The sequence below is a fragment of the Morone saxatilis genome, unplaced genomic scaffold (genome assembly GCF_004916995.1).
Source record: "Morone saxatilis isolate NCDOM2014 unplaced genomic scaffold, NCSU_SB_2.0 Contig18, whole genome shotgun sequence".
NCBI lineage: Eukaryota > Metazoa > Chordata > Actinopteri > Moronidae > Morone > Morone saxatilis.
Window position 1 is genome coordinate 10381033 of NW_023339740.1, and position 18616 is coordinate 10399648.

General features: G+C 38.7%; 1 protein-coding gene across 1 annotated transcript; it reads right to left on the reverse strand.

Moving 5' to 3' along the window:
* Positions 1-4281: 4281 nt before the first annotated feature.
* LOC118328604 (intermediate filament protein ON3-like) lies at positions 4282-8545 on the reverse strand. The gene is made up of 9 exons (XM_035662393.1): positions 8114-8545; positions 6515-6723; positions 6348-6408; positions 6156-6251; positions 5875-6039; positions 5651-5776; positions 5344-5564; positions 5200-5249; positions 4282-5092 (listed from the first exon to the last, which is right to left on the reverse strand). The coding sequence occupies exons 1-9, from the start codon at positions 8444-8446 to the stop codon at positions 4929-4931; spliced, it is 1425 nt and encodes a 474-aa protein (XP_035518286.1). The 5' UTR covers positions 8447-8545; the 3' UTR covers positions 4282-4928.
* Positions 8546-18616: the final 10071 nt, after the last annotated feature.

Below are 18616 nucleotides of genomic sequence, written 5' to 3' on the forward strand. Positions count from 1 at the left end.
CACACACACACACACACCTCATAACAACCTGACAAAGACACTAAGTGATTTGACCCTTACCCACTACTCATGCAGCACACTGCTCATCAGTGTTCCCAATCGTGGTTGCTGATATTCACCAGTATCGATTGAGGTGTCAGGGTTTGTGGAAGGTGTAATGTTTATTGATTGTGGTGCTGGGCTTGGGTTAAGGGTAAGGTCAGTCTTTTCAATCGCTCCTGAGGATTTCTTCCAGTCCTGTGGAAGAGCCCTCCTCAATCAATAGCTCATTATTGTGCTTCTTCACGCAGCAGTAAGGACAAAGAAAACAAAGGTCATTTTCTACGGAGGGATCAGCCCCCTAATGAACTTTTCTCCGCTATGCAGTGATTGAGGTGCGTATTCTCAAAACCTGATTTGGAGAAAATAGAAGCTGACAAATGATCTGTAAAGTGTCAGAATAAATTTGACTATGTTTAACATAATTAACATGTAAAGAATTTGCGTAAGCTATTATGTATTTTAAATTAGGCAAATTACACATCAGTAGTACACTTTACCTAAACACATATCTCATGTCTTCTTTTAAAACATGTAGTATTTATTTTTCCATCTTAATATTCATATTTGTTTTGCAGATGTTATGCTGCAACCATTGGACAGGTCAGTGTGTTATATATACAGTAAGAAACACATTCTATAAACTGGTTTATCCAATCATGGAGTCAGAAAATGATTATATAAATGTGGTCTCATGATTTATTTAATATTTATTCATTATTGAGAGGAAGTTTTCTTTTTTGTTAGATTTTGCCTCCAGGAGTTTTCTAATCCACATTTGAAGGATAGAAGCAATCCAGTGTGTAACATTGCAGGATCTATTGGCAGAAATGGNATTCATAGGCATGTTTTCATTAATGTATAATCACTGGAAAATAAGAATCGTTCTGTTTTTGTTACTCTAGAATATGCTGTTTACCTACAGATGCTGCAGGCTGCCTTTGGTGGTGCCCGCCATGTTTGTACAATATCCCAGATCAGACACATCAAAAGCTGCCTCTAGGGCCATTTGCAATTTTTGTGTGTTTGGCGGCTAGCATAGTTTCTCCCTCACACTTGGAAAGTGAGGGTGAAGCGAGTGAGTTGCAATCTGCAACCGCACCACGAGATGCCACTAAATCCTGCACACTGCTCATTTAATTTAAGTTACCAATAAAGTGCAAGCATTGTGACTGAGAAACAGCAGGTATCCTCTCTGCTTAGAAAAACATACTAATCCCCAAACAGTTAAATTAACTATTTGTTTGTGCTACTTGGAATAAAGAAAGACATTTAGACAAAGAGATTTTAGTGTAAAAACTGTGATACTAAGAAATATGATAATAAGCATAGGACCAGATGACTTGCAATTAAAACATGTACATCTGCCAGAGTTGGCACAATAAGAAAATCAATCAGTATGTATTATAAGTATGCAATTAAAATTACCAAACCAGTAATTACATTGTTAAACAAATGGCATTATGATTTTAAAACAATTACAAATGATATTCCATCTAGACTCGTCGCTGTTTTGTTTTTATTTTTGTAGTTAAGCCCAAAAATGGCTTCTTATCCCCCAAAATGTATGTCTATTTGTTCTTTATTCTTTGTGGTTTATTTGTTGTGTGCTAGACACAAACATTGTTTATGAGGGGTCATATAATTTAATATGTGTTTTTTCTCTGCCTGTGGTATTGTTGGTACTTTGCACAGACCATTTCCTTTCTTTCGCACTATGTCTTTCCGATTATCCTCTAAATCACAAAGTGCAGGTTTATGTCCAGCTACAATATGTTGGAGGTTGGCTTTTAAGGGTCCAAGAATCACCTGTGTATTCAGTTCCTTGACTGCCTGTCTTTCTTGTTCCTTTTTGGTGCGTTTTCTTTTGAGAAGAATCATCAGGATGCAAACAGGAAGTCACCAAAGACGACGTTTATCAACTTGACCGAATATTCAAGTTTTAGGTGCACGGCCTATGTGTTAATACTCTCCTGTAGGGCTGTTACTCTGTTCTAAAGGGGAACATTACCTGTTTTCTGAGATATATTGTCTGCTGACACGTAGAAATGGTTAAGACCAATGATCCTCTTCAAGGACAAGCTGCCTGTAGATGAGCTTCTGTGGTATATGTAATGGCCAGTGCTTTTCCATTCTGCACCATTTGTGCTGTCACCATGCTCAATTGCAGATACAAGATGATGTTAATGACAGCCTCTTATTCAGTATCAAGGGCGTCTTAATTGTCCAGATCGTCACAAGCATCATCAGTTAATGACAGTTATACTGGTGCGCAGCCCTTGTATAGGTAATAATAGACTGTTGAGTCGTATGTGAGGATTAATGCAGACTTTGTAACAACAGGAAGCGTAATTTCCATGGAGAAAAGATGCATCACCTGTAATTGTTCTAATGATGATATAACTGGTTTTGTGGAAACATGAATGGTTACAACTTCTGTGTTTGGCACGTGCCTTGTATCAATATTATGAGTCAACTTTAATTCCTCTGGGACCAAATTCACCAATTAAATATGTGATCTCTGCCAGCACTCTTAGCCTTAGGTGAAGATGATGAAAGGCTTCTTCTTGTAAACCTGCCATTAAAGATTTTGAGTGCATGAGGCACGTTTAAAAATACACCACTGTGTGTGTGGTTTTAGGTGCAAGTGATACAAGTCTAAGCACAAAAGCATGCATGTCACAAGTCTGCAAAGTCAATCTGCAACTCTAGTAGAATATTTGTCAGTATGTTTCCTTTTCTATATTGTGAGTGGTATAGGGTGAAATAGTGCTTACCCTGTGTCCTCCTGGCTGTGTTTGTGTGGGCAGGGTATCTTGCCTGCTTACAGTAACAGTACACATACAATTGGCTTGGCCCTTGATGTGTAGGTTACAGTCAGATGAGTCTATAACTTTTTTTTAATGCTTTGGATAATTGTTTTTACAATGAATCTTTTATTGTTGCTTTATTGATTTTTACATCTGACCTATGATTCATTCCATGTCACTGTTTTATTTGTTTTTTCAAGTTCCAGATTTTTTGTCAAAGATCCTGTATCTTTTTTCAATCAGAATGTGTAAAATGTAAAAAATGTGAAGTAACTAGCTGTTTGCGTTTTTTGTTAAGTATGATGTTAGTAATGGGAATATTTTCAGAATTCTGCACTTTCTTGTCGTACTTAAACGTTGAAGTGGCCCTCCATGAGATGACAATTCCAGCAGTCGCCCTAAGCCAGTTGGAGTTTGAGGTCTGCCTCTGCCAGTGTCTCTCCGTCTTCCTGATCACTCTCTGTGTGCCATGTGATTACAGATCCAGTCATACCTCACCTGGCCACCAGGGCCCCCCTTCAAAGAATTCCTCACAGCAAATGTTAAAAGTGGCTGTGTTTCAGAAGCCTCAGTCACTACTTTTGTTCTGTCATGCATGAAAGGCAACTCCAGTGGAGCCCATATGGATAATGAATGAAAGAGTTTAAAGGGAGGCAAGTTGTATTGCAGACATTGAGGCCATTATTTTTCGCTTATGACAAAAAACACAACAGTAGATAAGAAAATGATGCTGTAAACCTGCTGTAATGCCTTTTCACCTATAACTGCATGCTCACTGGCTTTGTACAGTGCAGACGGATTAGAAATGTCCTCCTTTGACGATGCATTTCATTTTCTCTTGGCAGTTCTGAGAGTTTAAAGAGCTACCTGTCAAGATTTGAGCTAGTGAGCATAGAACAGCTTGGGTTATGTTTTAACAGAGAATACCTTATACAGATAGAACCTCTTCTGGTTTACAATAATGTACCATTAACATAAACTAGTCTCTCTACAGGTTACAGAGCATTTGCATTGCTGTGCAACACACCGCAACCACTGTGAGATCTAGCAAAACTGAGTGTCTCCATGGCAGCTAATGCTTGAACTGCAAAAGGTATTGTTTATTGAATTAATTTGTGACAATCCAGAGATTTCTTTCCAGTTTCTGAGTGGTTTCACTGATTAGTAACATAATGAGTATGACTTTGTGTATTTTAAACCTTTATGAATGATGATTTTGATATTTACTAGAAATGACAATGTAGAGTAGACATACTATAAATCCATATCCGGCAGACTGCAAAACCAAGCAGGAAGTAAGTAGTGGAAAAGTAGCACAGCACTGCCCCCATGTGAAATCTGTGTGTGTCTAGGTAAAACCCTCTTAAGCTTAAAGTAGCCAGGCTGTGTTCCTTATTTATCACAACAATAATGAGACTGAGAGGCAAAAGAATTCAAGTTCTCAGATTTATTTTATTCAGATGCATTTGATGTAACTTGTTGCAACATTCATCAGTAATGTTGCTGAGAAGGCTTTTTAACAAAATAAATCTGGTTTCGACATAGTTTTATCTTAAAGGCAAGTAAAGGTAAAACTAAGCATGGAAACATTTGGCAAAACAGTAAAAAGAATAAGCCATTAGCCAATCAGGTCAAACTTAAATATGTAAAGTCACAAGTTTCAATTTTTTGCATTTCTCCAGTGATCAGATTTGGTAAGTGACTTGCTCCCCTTACTAATATCAGCACTCAAATGTAGGAAGAGACATCAAATGAAAACATCTGCCCATCCCAGCTACAGGATTTTTTTAGAGCAGTTTATCACTGCACTACAGTACAAAAGGTATAAACTGACAATATAGAGTACAGATTTTCAAATGCTTCCCTGTTTAGTTTTAACACTCAGTATTTTTTTCCTTTTTTCTTATTTCTTGGATGTCAGAAAGAAATCAAATTTTGCATTGCAAACTGAACTTGCCCTTGGGTGTTTGAGGTCATGTTTACCTTCAGAAACTCTCAGACTCTAAATGGAATCTAAATGGGTACAGATTTAAATCAAATTCAAGAATTTCTGGAGGGGAAGAGGGACGGCTCTCCTTTTTAATAGACTCTCCTGTTGGAACTGACTGTTGAGACTGTGGACTTAGTGATTGTGGCACCACCATAACCACCACTACCATAGCTGCTGCCTCCACCATAGCTGCTGCCTCCACTGTAGCCGCTGCCTCCACCATAGCCGAATCCACCACTGGACTGGAGTGATCCTGGAGCATAAAAAAGAACAGGTGTTATCATTTATCCATGCATGTCTCAGTGTGGTCTGTTGGTCAGGTATCATTTATAATGATGATGTATAAAAGCTGAAACTTACCTCCAGAAGTCTGCACATGGATTGTTGCATTGGAGCCTCCGCTGGCCAGTCTAATGGGGAAAAAATGAAGAGTTAGCGCTTAATTTAGAGTTAAGCTAATGCTGCAGCCATGAAAACAACATTAAGTATGCAAGTTTATCCCACCTGCTCTCCTCTCCTTCCAGCAGTTTCCTGTAGGTGGCGATTTCGATGTCCAGGGCCAGCTTGACATTCATCAGTTCCTGATATTCGCGCACCTGGCGGGCCATGTCCTGCTTGGCTCTCTGCAGAGCATCCTCCAGGTCCTTGATGCGGAGCTTGGCATCCGTCACTGCCCTATCACCACGCTCCTCAGCTTCTTTGATCTGATCCTCAAGACTGGCCCTCTGTTGAAAATGATGTCACACATTAATGTTAAATAATTGCAAATCCCCTTCAGAGAAGTCATCCATGAGAAGCTGTTGAAATATACCTGTCCCTTGACAGATTCAATCTCATTCTGAAGACGGGCGATCATGCGGTTCAGCTCAGATATCTCAGCCTTGGTTGAACGCAGGTCATCACCATACTGTCCAGCAGAGGTCTGCATCTCCTCATACTATTATAAGAAATAGAAAAAGTGTATCAAGAACATGATGAAGGTTGTGGGACGTGTTACAAATGCTAGGATAAACCTCAGCTTTGCTTTTTACTCACCTTCTGTTTGTACCAGGTCTCTGCTTCAGCCTTGCTGCGGTTGGCAATGTCCTCATACTGAGCACGCACTTCAGCTACAATAGAATCCATGTCCAGGTTACGGCTGTTGTCCATCTCCACAATGACAGAGGTGTCCTTGATCTGGCCCTGCAGCTCACGAAGCTCCTACAAATCCAATGATTGTTTCACATCAGTTAACTATTTGTCTTTTTAGTTGATTTAACAAACTTGGTTATTATAGTATTGTGAAGTAAGTCTAATTAAACATTATAGATACATACAGCCTCATAGACGGCCCTGAGGAAGTTGATCTCATCCTGAAGTGCATCAGCCTTGGCTTCCAGTTCCACCTTGTTCATGTAGGCAGCATCAACGTCCTAGAAAGAAAATTATATACAAACAGGAAGTGTTATAAGTGGCCACATTGTATTAAACCCAATAATTAAAAAGTAATAATTATGATGTATTTGCACCTTCTTCAAGAGCACAAACTCGTTCTCTGCAGCTGCACGTTTGTTGATTTCATCTTCATACCTGTTGAAACACAAGGCAACGCTTTAGTGCATCTGCTCCCTTAATCCGGTATATGTCATAACTAAGGACCATTTCATATCTTCATATCTATATTTCAACAACTCACTTCCTCTTGAAGTCCTCAACCATGCCCTGCATGTTCCTCAGCTCTCCCTCCAGCTTGACCTTCTCATTGCCCAGCCCATCGAACTGTCTGCGCAGGTTGGCAATGTAAGCCTCAAACATGCTGTCAATGTTGGAGCGGGTGGTGGTCTGTTCCTGCAGGAGGCTCCATTTGGTCTCCAGCATCTTATTCTGCTGCTCCAGGAAACGGACCTGTAGAGACAGAAAAACAAGGGAAAATTGTCAAGTGTTGTTTCAAAAAGCATATAATAGTGTATAAATGTGGTTTGGCTTGTGCTTAAGTTGTCGTTGGCCATTTGATTATCCTTTTGGATTGGTTTTGAGTTCAATAAAGATTTAAAACATTCTCAACATTTTTAAAGGGAAGGAAAAGTGCAAACAGGACTTGAAGGGTGTGTCATTGTGGTATCAGGTTTTAAAATACCTCACCTTTATCTGAATGGCTGATTAGATAGCTAAATATCTGAATGGCCACACCCTAGTCACAACAATAGTAGCTCACGGCAGTGTATCTTTGCATGCTAGAAATTTTATTACTGAAAGGTGCAAAAATTAACTGTTGAGCCTTTTAATGCTCATAGAATACATATCTTAAATTATTCCTCCTTAAAACAAATACAGTATGTTGTATTCAGAAGTGTAATCAACATGTGTATGCAGCTTTAAGTGTTTCACCTATTATCTCTCTCTTCTTTGGCTATGACTCATCCTGCTGGTCTGTTGAACTATGAAGGCCACACAGTGCCGCCATAAAAAAAACTAGGTGTGGCAGACAAACCGCAGAAGACAAAGCAGTGAAGTAAAGTAGGATGAGGGCTTTGTTTTGTGAGTTTTTGTACCAGTGTGTACATAAAGGAAATCACCATATAGCTTGCATACACGTATCAATACAGAGGTGTAATTGTAGCATTAAAAACAAGTGAAAGTTGCTTTAAGGCGTGTGCTTGTTGCCCATAACAACCAAGTGATAGGTGCAATGTGCAAATGACAGACTTCGGACTCTGTGGGCATAGTGCAGGTAGATCCCTATTTTCTCTGCCAGTCTTCCAAGTAGGGGATGGGCAAGTCACTGCAATATAATCCCCACCTATGTTTAGATAGTGGGCAGAGAAGCTGCCACAGGCTCAGACGTGGCTATGGGCCAACTATTAGCTGAGGTAGATTTTGGATGGAGTGGCCAGTGTAAGATGGGGCCATGATCAGGTGCAGACTTTGAGATTTTTATAAGCTTTCCATTTGCCAGAGGCGGTAACTCATTGATGTATACAACATTGCAGAGATAAGATTCACAGCTCTCTTGCTTTGTCAGCTGTGTCAGTAAGAATAACATATTTACGTCTAGTGAGCAGTGGTTGGCAGTTTTATTAAACATCTAAAACTAGAATGCTGTTCTATACTATATACTAAAGCTTTAACTTTCTAGTCATCTCTTTTTAATTACAGATAGAAGGCAAAGGAAGAGAATTCACTGTTGCCAGCTGCTTGAATTAAATTGTGCCCATGGAGTGCTGTCAAGGCTAAGATAATGAGGCCTACGGCAAATTGTACATAGAGAAGTCACACAGAGCTCACAGGAACCAACCTTGTCGATGAAAGAGGCGAAGCGGTTGTTGAGGGTCTTGATCTGGTCCTTCTCCTGGGTGCGGACAGCCTGGATAGTGGGGTCAATATCCAGGTTCAGAGGGGCCAGGAGGCTCTGGTTGACTTGGACAGCTGTGATCGGTGGAGCGATGTAACTTTGGCTGGAAAAGCCACCAGAACTACCACCCATTGACATACCATAACCAAAACCACCACCAACAGCACTAGTGCCAAGACCCCCATAGCTGGTTCTTTTCACGGAGTAGCTAGTAGTTGGTCCAACGGACCTCCTGCTGCTGAGACTGTAGTTGGAAACTGATTGTGCCTTCCTCATTTTTGCAGTTGTAAAGGTTGTCAACTCTGAGCAGAGGAGAACTGGAGATGTGTAGTCTTCAAAAGGAGAGCCAAGTCCCTCTGAGTGTCTGACTGTGGACTGTGGTCTGCTTTTATGCCTGTGCTGAGCAAGGGGGCGGATCCTCCTCAGCCACTTCAACCTGTACTCTCACTTTTGCTGTCCAGCCTGCCCCTCCACCTCAGCCTCTGGCTCTCAATGACAGGAGTGGCGGATCCTGTAAAACAGGTAGGGAGGGAGTGTCAGAAGATAAGCCGTGACACACCCTGCGCTGGGACAGGTGAAGGGGGAAGAGAGTGAGAGATAAAGAACTGTAGTGAAAACGTGATTATGTAAGGGAAAATAGGCCTCTTTTAGCATGTAACCCCGATAGCCTGCGTTCTTAGTGGTGACAGGGCAGTGAAAATAATATCAGACCTGTGTCTAAAGTCTAAATCAGTAGATGGAGCCAGACGGTAGCTTCAACATGGTAAAAATGTATTAGAAGCCCCTTTTAGAAAAATAAATAAATATATATATAGAACCTAAGCCAGAATTAATAGTGCGTAATATGCAGCAAAATATTTTCACAGTATGCTTGAACATAAACTATGTTCATGTTTCAGTATTTAAAACATATTGTATGTTGTATAAACTTCCTATGTTGTTAATTTAAGTCAGTAAGAACAGCCAGACTGCACTGGATAATTGTTAACATTTTACCATTCTGCAATAGTACAAAAGTATTCAATTAGCAGCAAAATGTAAAGAAATTAGCTACAATTTGATTATTTTCAAGATCAACTGTATTTCTCACTTGCACCACACTCCTTTCTGCATCTGCTCTTGATATCGTTTCCATCTGCATAGTGCTGAACTTGCTACAGGGGTGAGCTTAACATACTTCTTCCAACAGATTAAGACAAATGTAAACAGAAATACAACAGGCAGATGAGTTGATTTATTCTCCTTTGTTTTTTCAACAACAGAAAAAATATACTGAGCATGAAATAATAATAATATACTGCATTATGAGTGCTCCAAAGTTTATTTTTATACACTTTACTTTATTTCATACATCCATTGTGGTAAAAGATACAATTAGAATGACATTAAAAATAGAGAATCACATAAAATACACAAGCTCGTACAATACCAACACATAAAAGGCAGACATATCATTCTCAAGATGCACAAATAAACAAATTAAAAGTATAATGTGTATAACTTTTCACAGTGTGCACAGACATTTATTCACAAGAATCCTCATCAAAAACCGACATGTGGATACATCTATTCCATTGGCCACTTTTTGACCAGCTACAACATCAAAAAGCTGCATAATAATGTTCTTTTAATTCTTACAATAAGCCACTATAAGAGGCCATTCTGTATAATTAATTCTTTTTGATACCTATATACATATAGCTGCTAACAGTGCTTATGTAGTTTGACTTTTTCATTTTGAATGGATGGTGTTATTGCTACTCTTATTTTAGTAATTATATTTTAGTACTTTTTTACATTGCTGATGTGTATCTTTCTCATCCAAATGATGTCTAAATTAAAATATTTTATTTAATGCTATATTTAACCTCACTGCCTTAATCTCCAATTAACTTGAGTAGAACTTGGGAAATAAGTATTTTTCTCTCCTTACTTTACTCTTTTCAGCATTAAATCTGATATAAAAATCTGCAATATATTGACAAAATATACAGTTGTTGATGTTGAAACTCAGCACCGAAATCTAACAAAATCATATATACATTCAGTGATTAGAAGACTGCATAACTTGTTGTTTTACAAGCATTTATCTGCCCAAACAAGTCCTCCAGGTACAAAGTGAACAAGAATGGACACAGTAACCCACCCAGTCTAACCACTTTACCCCCTCAAACCTATATGGTCTCATAACAATGCACAAGAATCCAGAGATTCTGAGTAGATAATTAGGTTGTCCTAAACAGACTGTTTTTGTCCATTATTATGTGTAAGGATAGAAAATTCAAACAAATCTCAAGAATTCTCCCTGCAGGACTGTAGGTGTTCATTCTTCGTAAAATCATTGAGCAGCAGTCAATAGTCATATTGTACCGATTTAAAGGACCAGTGTGTAGGATTTAGTAGGAGATCACAACTCCCTCATTTTACTGTCCCCTTCCATGCATGATGGAAGAAACTATGGGGGCCACAAAATATGTGAAAACAGCCCTATATCACAGTGCTTCCCTAGGTTGACACTTTGGAAGGGATGTGTGTCTGAAATAAAGCACAAAAAAAACAAATGCATGCATATCTGTGAGTTGTTAAGGACTATAAAATGAGATCGGCATACTCTGACTGTGTGAATCATTAAACAACTGTTTTATTTATTATAGCAGTAATTGCTTTAATATCACACTAAAATCACATTAACTGTGTTCATAGTAACACAATGCAAGCAGAGACTGATTTGACATCTTTGCCATCTGCAGTTCTGTTAACTTTCGTTTTCTGTGTTCTGTTAGGGTGGCTCCAAGCCAGGAACAGCACACTGCTCAACTGGATAGCTCACAGGTCAAGCCACACTACAGCCAAAATAATTAATAATAATATTAACAAAATGTATGTCCAAACTTGAAAGGGTGTTTAGAACAGTGCTCTTCATTGGCATCAGCATGAGGGAGCTCCACTGGATCTGTTTTGTCGTACACCAACATCACAACAATTAAATCTAGAAAGAGCAAAACTACTAACACACAATGAACTTGCACTTACACAAAGTTATGCATTATCAGCTGTAAGTGAATAAATAAGTATTTTTTCCTTACAATTATGTTTCAAACATGTATATATCAGACTACCCAGGGCTTGCTAATAGTCATAGAGTGAAATATACTTTCATGAGACAGCCAAGCATGGATTAATGCAGACAAAGTAGTCAAAGTATTATTAAAGATTATTCAACCAAATGCCTGAGGCATAGTTATGTCTCTTTAAAGTCTCAGAGAGCAAAAGAGATGTCTTTAATGCTGCCAGAAAGTTGCTAGACAAAATTAGATGCTTCAGGCTTACAACATAATGCATTATTCTGGTGAAAACAATCTTGCACATAAATCAGTGATGTGCATTGCAGATTTAGTGGTTGTTTTCTCACTTGGTACACCACACCCAGTTGCTCCCTACTCAAACACTACTGCACTTGTTTCTTCTTTCGGCACCTTTCGTGTAGGTGAGGCCTACATTCTTTTTCATTCTTCCCCAACTTTTCACATGCACATGCCTTTAATTTCTACCATGGTGTGGAACTTTACCCTAAAGCTCAAATCTCTGCTGTCCAACAGCTATTTGGAGAGAATTTATGTGCTAGTTTTGCTTCTTACTGACTAACTTTGACGCACAGAACTCTGACTGAGACTGTGACCACACACACACACACATGCGGACACCTGTGTCTCTCTAACTGCTTTCTCATGCTGTGCCAGATTTTTACACCAATACTCCATGCACATATTTGAGGTCACAGGATGCCAGTAAATCACAATCACGCTATAGCAATAAGCTAACATTGAACTTTCATTATTGAGAATTTTGATAAAAGTCTGGCACATTGAAAGAGCAAAGAAAGCACTCGAGTTTCAAAATACCTTTGTAATGTAAGCTGAAGAAAGGGTCGACACAGAGCACAATTGTTATGAGCTTTGTCTGTGCTTGTCTGAAATGTCATCGGTCATGGCTGTCATGAATCAAGAATTAAGCCTGGTCAAGTCTGGATTATCTGAAACATGCGAGACCTCATTCACCAAGTTAAAGTTTATATTATTGTGTGAGATGATGGCCTCCTTGTTTTTGCATTGGTTTATGAGTAATCATTCAAAATATGGGCATATGTATTCAGTAGGTTGGGCAGGGTGAGGGTTCATGCAGCGTGGAACAATGCTGCGTCCATCTGTTAATGTCTCTGCATTATTTGTTATGGGAATGTGAATTGTCTTAAAGCAGTTGTCTAGCATGTAAAAATACTTGAGTCATTTGCCTCATTATGATTTGGCTTGGAGCCAAAGGAGCATATGTGCTATGCTGGGCGAACATATTATGTGAGTATTATGCAACATATCCTTTTCCTTGTTTGTCTGTCTCAATTTTTTAATTTAACTCTATATTTACTTGGTTGATAATTGCCATTGATCTTTTCCGTCTATTCTTCTGGTTGATTTATTGATACTTGTGAAAAGTGAAGCAATAACATGTCTTTATGCCCCGAATTAATACTTTCTGACGAGGACAAACTCTAAAAGTGCCTTTAAAGGGAAAGTCAATGAAAGTGTTTCCACCTCCATCTCTTACATTCCCCAGTCTCACTCTGATAGGCTTGGACTTCCTTATACCAATGTGTATACTACTGTGAAGTCGAACTCATTAAAGATATCAGTAGAAGTGAAAAGCTGATAAAGTGATAGAGTGCAGGTAAAAGTTGAATGTATGAAGTATGTGCCAAAATGTTGTTTTTGTTTCATTAAAATGCTTTATTGAAATAGACACTATCAGAAAACACCATCCTATGAAGGGATTTCTTGTATTACCACAACTTACAAATAACACACAGTAGAAAGTGCTCAGTACTCAGACTTTTGTATTTGTGCAGTACATGTAAACTGGGTGTGGGCACCTTATAATGTTTGAAGTGCAGTTTGGCAGGCTATGCTTTTTTATACTAAATATATGAATGAGTGGAGGAATTAAATTAAACAATTTGCAGTGTGAATGAAATCCATATTTAATCTATCAATCAATCAGGAATGTCTGCACTGTCTGCACTGTCTGTCCATCTGTATGTGTTTTATGACCGGTATGCAGCATGTCATTTTAGACAACGCCGAGTCTTAAGGTTTTTGTTTTTAAAGTTAGGTTAGCTCAAAGGTCGTAGCAATTCACCTAGCACCTCAATGTCATATTTATCTGACATTAGCTGATTGTGTTGTAGCAGTCTAGTATTATACTGCAGCAAAACACATTTTCATGAAGTTAACATGATGTAACTTTTTGGCATCCTTTCAACACATGAATATTTCCACATATCACAATACACAGACACACACATCTTTCACCATCTAGCTCTGGGAATCCTTCCACACTTGCTTAAAGTACATACTGTAACTGCTGTCATCCATTTCTTTTGACTGTACATCATGCACATCACTAAAAATCCAGTTAATTACATGTTAGAAATAAAAATACTATTCAGTAAGCATCAAAATATCTCTCTAAACATGCTGAGTGAGTAGATTTTATATGTGCACAAAATGAACCCACACGTATGCTCCTTTTTATTCTTCGCATTTCCTTGAACAGTGAAACTCTGTAGTTAAAAGTGAGAGCGAAGAGAATTAAGGTGTTGTTTTATGGTTGTCAATTTCTTTAAAGGCAACTGATGAACATTCCAGTACAAAACAGAATTCCACTTGTCAAGAGTTAGAGAGCTTTCTCTCTCTGCCTTTGGGCGCTGTGATGAACTTCCTGTTGCTATTTTAGCACCTTTGCCTGGATAGACATAGATGCTGAAACCTGTTAAAACTGCTCCAGTCTCTGATGTCTCGTCGTAATTTACTGCTGCTTGTTTATTCGAATTGCTTAGCTATCACACTTGACATTACAACAAACGTAGCAGGTTGGTAACACAGGAATGGTCAGTGAGCATTATCCATTAAAGTACAGTGCTACATATCTGTACATCATTTCAAAGTTCCTGAGAAAATCCTCTTAGATTGTTGAACCAGTCACCTGCATATCTAATGTCCATTGTCTTTGGGTGGAGTGCATTCTTGTTAAAATAAGCCACAGACTGTGAAAATCTTTGCGAACATCATGAGACAGTGACTCACTTATAAAGGAAAACAGTTGAGAAACTGTTAAAATTTGCAAAGGACTTGACCAATTATAGTCTCACTTGTGATGTCGTGCTTGGATAAAAGGTCACTCCAGAATCTTTCACATAATCAACCAACTACCTTCATATTTTCAGAATTATTGAGATTTACAGCAAAGCTTACTTTCAGGCATGCAGCTGTTGAATTATTGGGTGTATTCCCCTTGTATGAAAATGCATTTCATAGTTAGCGAATTGTTGAAATTATAAGAAAACATTAATAATGAGAGGATGATCCCTTAATTACCAAAGGAATGTTAAGCACAGTGTGACGGGTAAGACTGGTATCTGTGGGGCTTTGCCACTGAGGAGAGCCATACACCAATCAGCCATAACATTATGACCTACTGGGCACTCCGGTGGTCATAATGTTATGCAGCCCTTTACACAACTATATATACAACTATACTCTGTGTCACTAAAACATACTTTAAACACACATGCCTAGACACTTTAACACAGCAGTGACAATGGGACTGAGATCTGGAGGAGGATCAAGTTTCTTCAAGTCTACCTACAACTTCCTTGTGCATTCTTGCAATCGAGTGCTTGTTAAGCATACCTTTATTCCATGCCATGTTCATTCAATTTTTACTATAACATTACAGAATAGGGTTAGAAAAGTTCAGAAGGCCAAAAGTCCTGCCAGATCTGAATGTATAATCAAACTATTCATTGACCATATGAAGAATAATGAACAAACACAAAAGCAAAAATCTGAAGCCTTTAGACACACAAACACACCCCTCTGTGCTTGTTTTGGCGTCCTCATAAAGTTGTGGGTGTGTTCATCATGAGGGAGCATTGTTGGATTGCATTTTAATCTGGGCCTCACAGTCTCACCACCTGCAAAAGGTACACACCCTTACAACACAGTGGCCGCAAGTCATCCATGAAACTATCTTGCGGAGGCCAAGTGAAGAGAATGAGGTTACCCCGCAATGAATGTGTAGACTAGAAGGTTAGTGAGCACAACAATGAGCATTTCATCAAAGTCTCTATCACTAACAAGCTCAGATGCATTGCTGAGTTGCAGCATATATGGGTTTTACACAGAGTTGCTAAGTCAACAGTTTGTTGGCATACTAACAGGTTTCCAAACACATCCACTCTGTTTGCTTAAAAAGTCACCATGAGATATTACTTTACAATTCTGGACTTTAACACCTTGCTTATAGCCCACACACACTGTCTCACTTTAATTGTGGGAAGAAGTCAGGCATTGGAACTCTGGCACAAACTGCAGTCTGACTGGATGACTCACTCACCATCAGACGGGGGAAGATCATGTATATTGTCTAGCCAAAGAAAAACCTAGCAACAGAATCAGATGTTTGCTTGTGTGTGAGGGCATTTGACAGCATCTGCTTTCACATGAGGTCACACACACAGTATCTATTGTTGCACAGTGTTTGTCTGGTTTGTTTTCTGTAAGAGTTGTACTACATTAATCATGGTTTTGTCTATGATGACGAAAGGATTAAAAAACATTGGCGGTCAGTTTCACAGTGTAGCTTAAGAATACTGGCAAGCAGCTTTATTCGAATTGATTAGTCAATTTCTAGCCACGATAGCAGTGGGGTGCTATTGACGGCAATAGCAGTCTGTCGGTTACCACTTTCAACAGAAATAAACTATTCGGTAGACTGCCATGATTTTAGTACAGTTATTCAAGTTTTTCCAAGAGGATCAAATGACTTTGGTATTAGGTCAAAGTTATTTGCCCAACACTTTTGTTTATGAGCAAATGTTAAAACACTAATAGGCTAAACTAAAATGGTCAGCCAGCTAAATATTATCTTAATATTATCTATAATTATCTGCTAAACATCAGCATGTTTGCATGCTAATATTAACATTGAGCTCATCGTGCTTAACTACAGCCTAATGACTCTCTATTGAAAGTTCAGCCAGGACGACATTTGCATACAGCCCTTTTGTCCATTTCTCTTTCCATCCTGTATTCACGCCTCTCACGCAGGTTCACACATCATTTCCCTGCTTTCATTATCAGGGGTTGTCAGTCGTGGTATGAGCTGGCCACATCTGTCCAATGGCACAGCGTCTCACCTGCATTGTTAGCCTATCATCTCGCTGTCTTTCTAAATATGATTCACTCTCTCTCTCTGCCTTCAGTTCATTCATGCTGCTGTCGTGCTGCTTTATACGCGGCCCTGCTCTCTCCATCAGCCACCCGAGGTTCAGCAGATCATCATCAGAATTGATCAGCCTATCTGCCTCGAGCAGGTCATCACCAGCCCCATCAGGGCTGACCCTCCTATACGCATTTATCTTGCTGCTGCTCGATGGGCAGACGCTCCACGTTGCTCCACCTCTGACTTAGAGTCTAAGGACTTTCTGTCAAACTTAGTCATCGGAGTATAGTATGGTATAAATAAAGAAACATTTATCTGTATTTTTCCCTGGATCTTCCAAACGGACTCCATGAACATGCTCCCAATAGTCAACTGCCTTGATTCAATCGCAGGCTGTTTATGCTCCTCCCTCTATAATCACACGTATTTGTTTTAGAATTGCGATATTTATTAAGTCTTTCTGATTTCCATTGTTGAGAAGGAAGCGCCTGAGAGAGGGTGTCAGGTTTATTAGCATTACCAAGTTCGTTACACTGGACAGTCTTGGCTGTATTGCTAGACACACGAAAACTTAGTCTAAACAAGGTTCTGCTCTGGCCGCAATAAACATCCTAGTGAGGACACCACCACCCATTCAGTTCAAAAAGTCAGCACTATTGCCACTCACACAAATAACTCAATAAAGCTGATGTATAAGTCATGCACTTGTCTCAGCCTAGCACATTCTCATAGATTGTGAAAGAGATGAGAATTTACGCTATGTACTTGTAAGTCATAAAGGGTGGGCCATCTCATTTAGCTGCTCGTCAACACAGTTCACAGCCCCTATAGGACGTGAAACTGTTACAAACTGGACACCCCAATCAAAGCTCATTACAAACAGCATTTTATGGGAAAGCATATTGAACGGAAAACTATTTGAACATCCTACATATAGAGAAAATAATATAATAATAATAATAATGATAATAATAATAATAATAATAATAATAATAATAATGAATCTGTTTCCTGTTTATTTTCCAGCAATGCAGAATTAAATATGACAGATATGTAGCCACCTTGTTATTGTATGTTATTGTTGTTGCAGGACCATAGCAACTGTCTTATCATTACTCATCACCTCTATGAGTCCTCTTTTTGTGGTTTTGTGTGTGTGTAGGTGTGTGTGTGTGTGTGTGTGTGTGTGTGTGAAAACATGGTTTGTATCCTCAGACATAACTGCCTATTCATATCATTCTGTTAGAAGTTGTGCAATAAAGATCTAGTTTGTTTCTCTAAATATGGTGCAATATTATGAGTAAATAGGAAAAAAAACAATAGAAAATTGCTGCCTCTAACAGCAGAGTACTTGGCACATACCTGCATACTTGCGTGTTTGAACAGGTAAAAGAAAAGTGAGAACGTGTCATTAAACTACCCCACCCTTTTAGCTTTACAACTTCAGACGCCACATTTAATAGTAGGAAATTATTAACTTGTGCTAGTAAACCACACTTGGCAGCCAACAGGATGCCAGAACTTTGCTTCTGGCAAACTTATCAGCGCTAAAGTCAACATAGTATAACAACTGATTCACACAATGTTAAGAGCATCAACGAAAGTATGATGACACAAAGTTAGATAACTATCACAACTAGCACAATAGCACATTTGTTTGATTGTGATGTGAATAAATTACAATACAGGGCATAGAAGAGACATATTGACTCTCTTTTTAGAGTGTAACATGGATAAACTCAAACTACGTTAAACTTTATCTAATAACCCACTGAAAACTGCCCTAAAGTGTCTTCAAAATAAGAATGTACTCTATAATGATGTCTCATATCTCCACAAGTTTTATTTTAAGATGTTTGGACTTATTAGTGTAGCCGTGGACTGGGTTTAAGTCACAATGAAAACAGTTAAAGCAAGAAAAAAGTCCTGCAAAGATAAATGGTCAGATTGTACATTTTCCCCTAAGGGTGGAACCAGATGAAAGGTAGTAGGTATAGGTATTAATGACAACATCCTCATTACAGATGGAGCTGCCATCAACATGCACCTTGATTATATAAAAAAAGTTTTTCATGCTCTGTAGTGGGAAAGGTACTCACTGGAAAGAAAAGTATGTTTTAAAACATGTTAATTATACCTAGATGTCAATTTCACATCTAATGTCACATT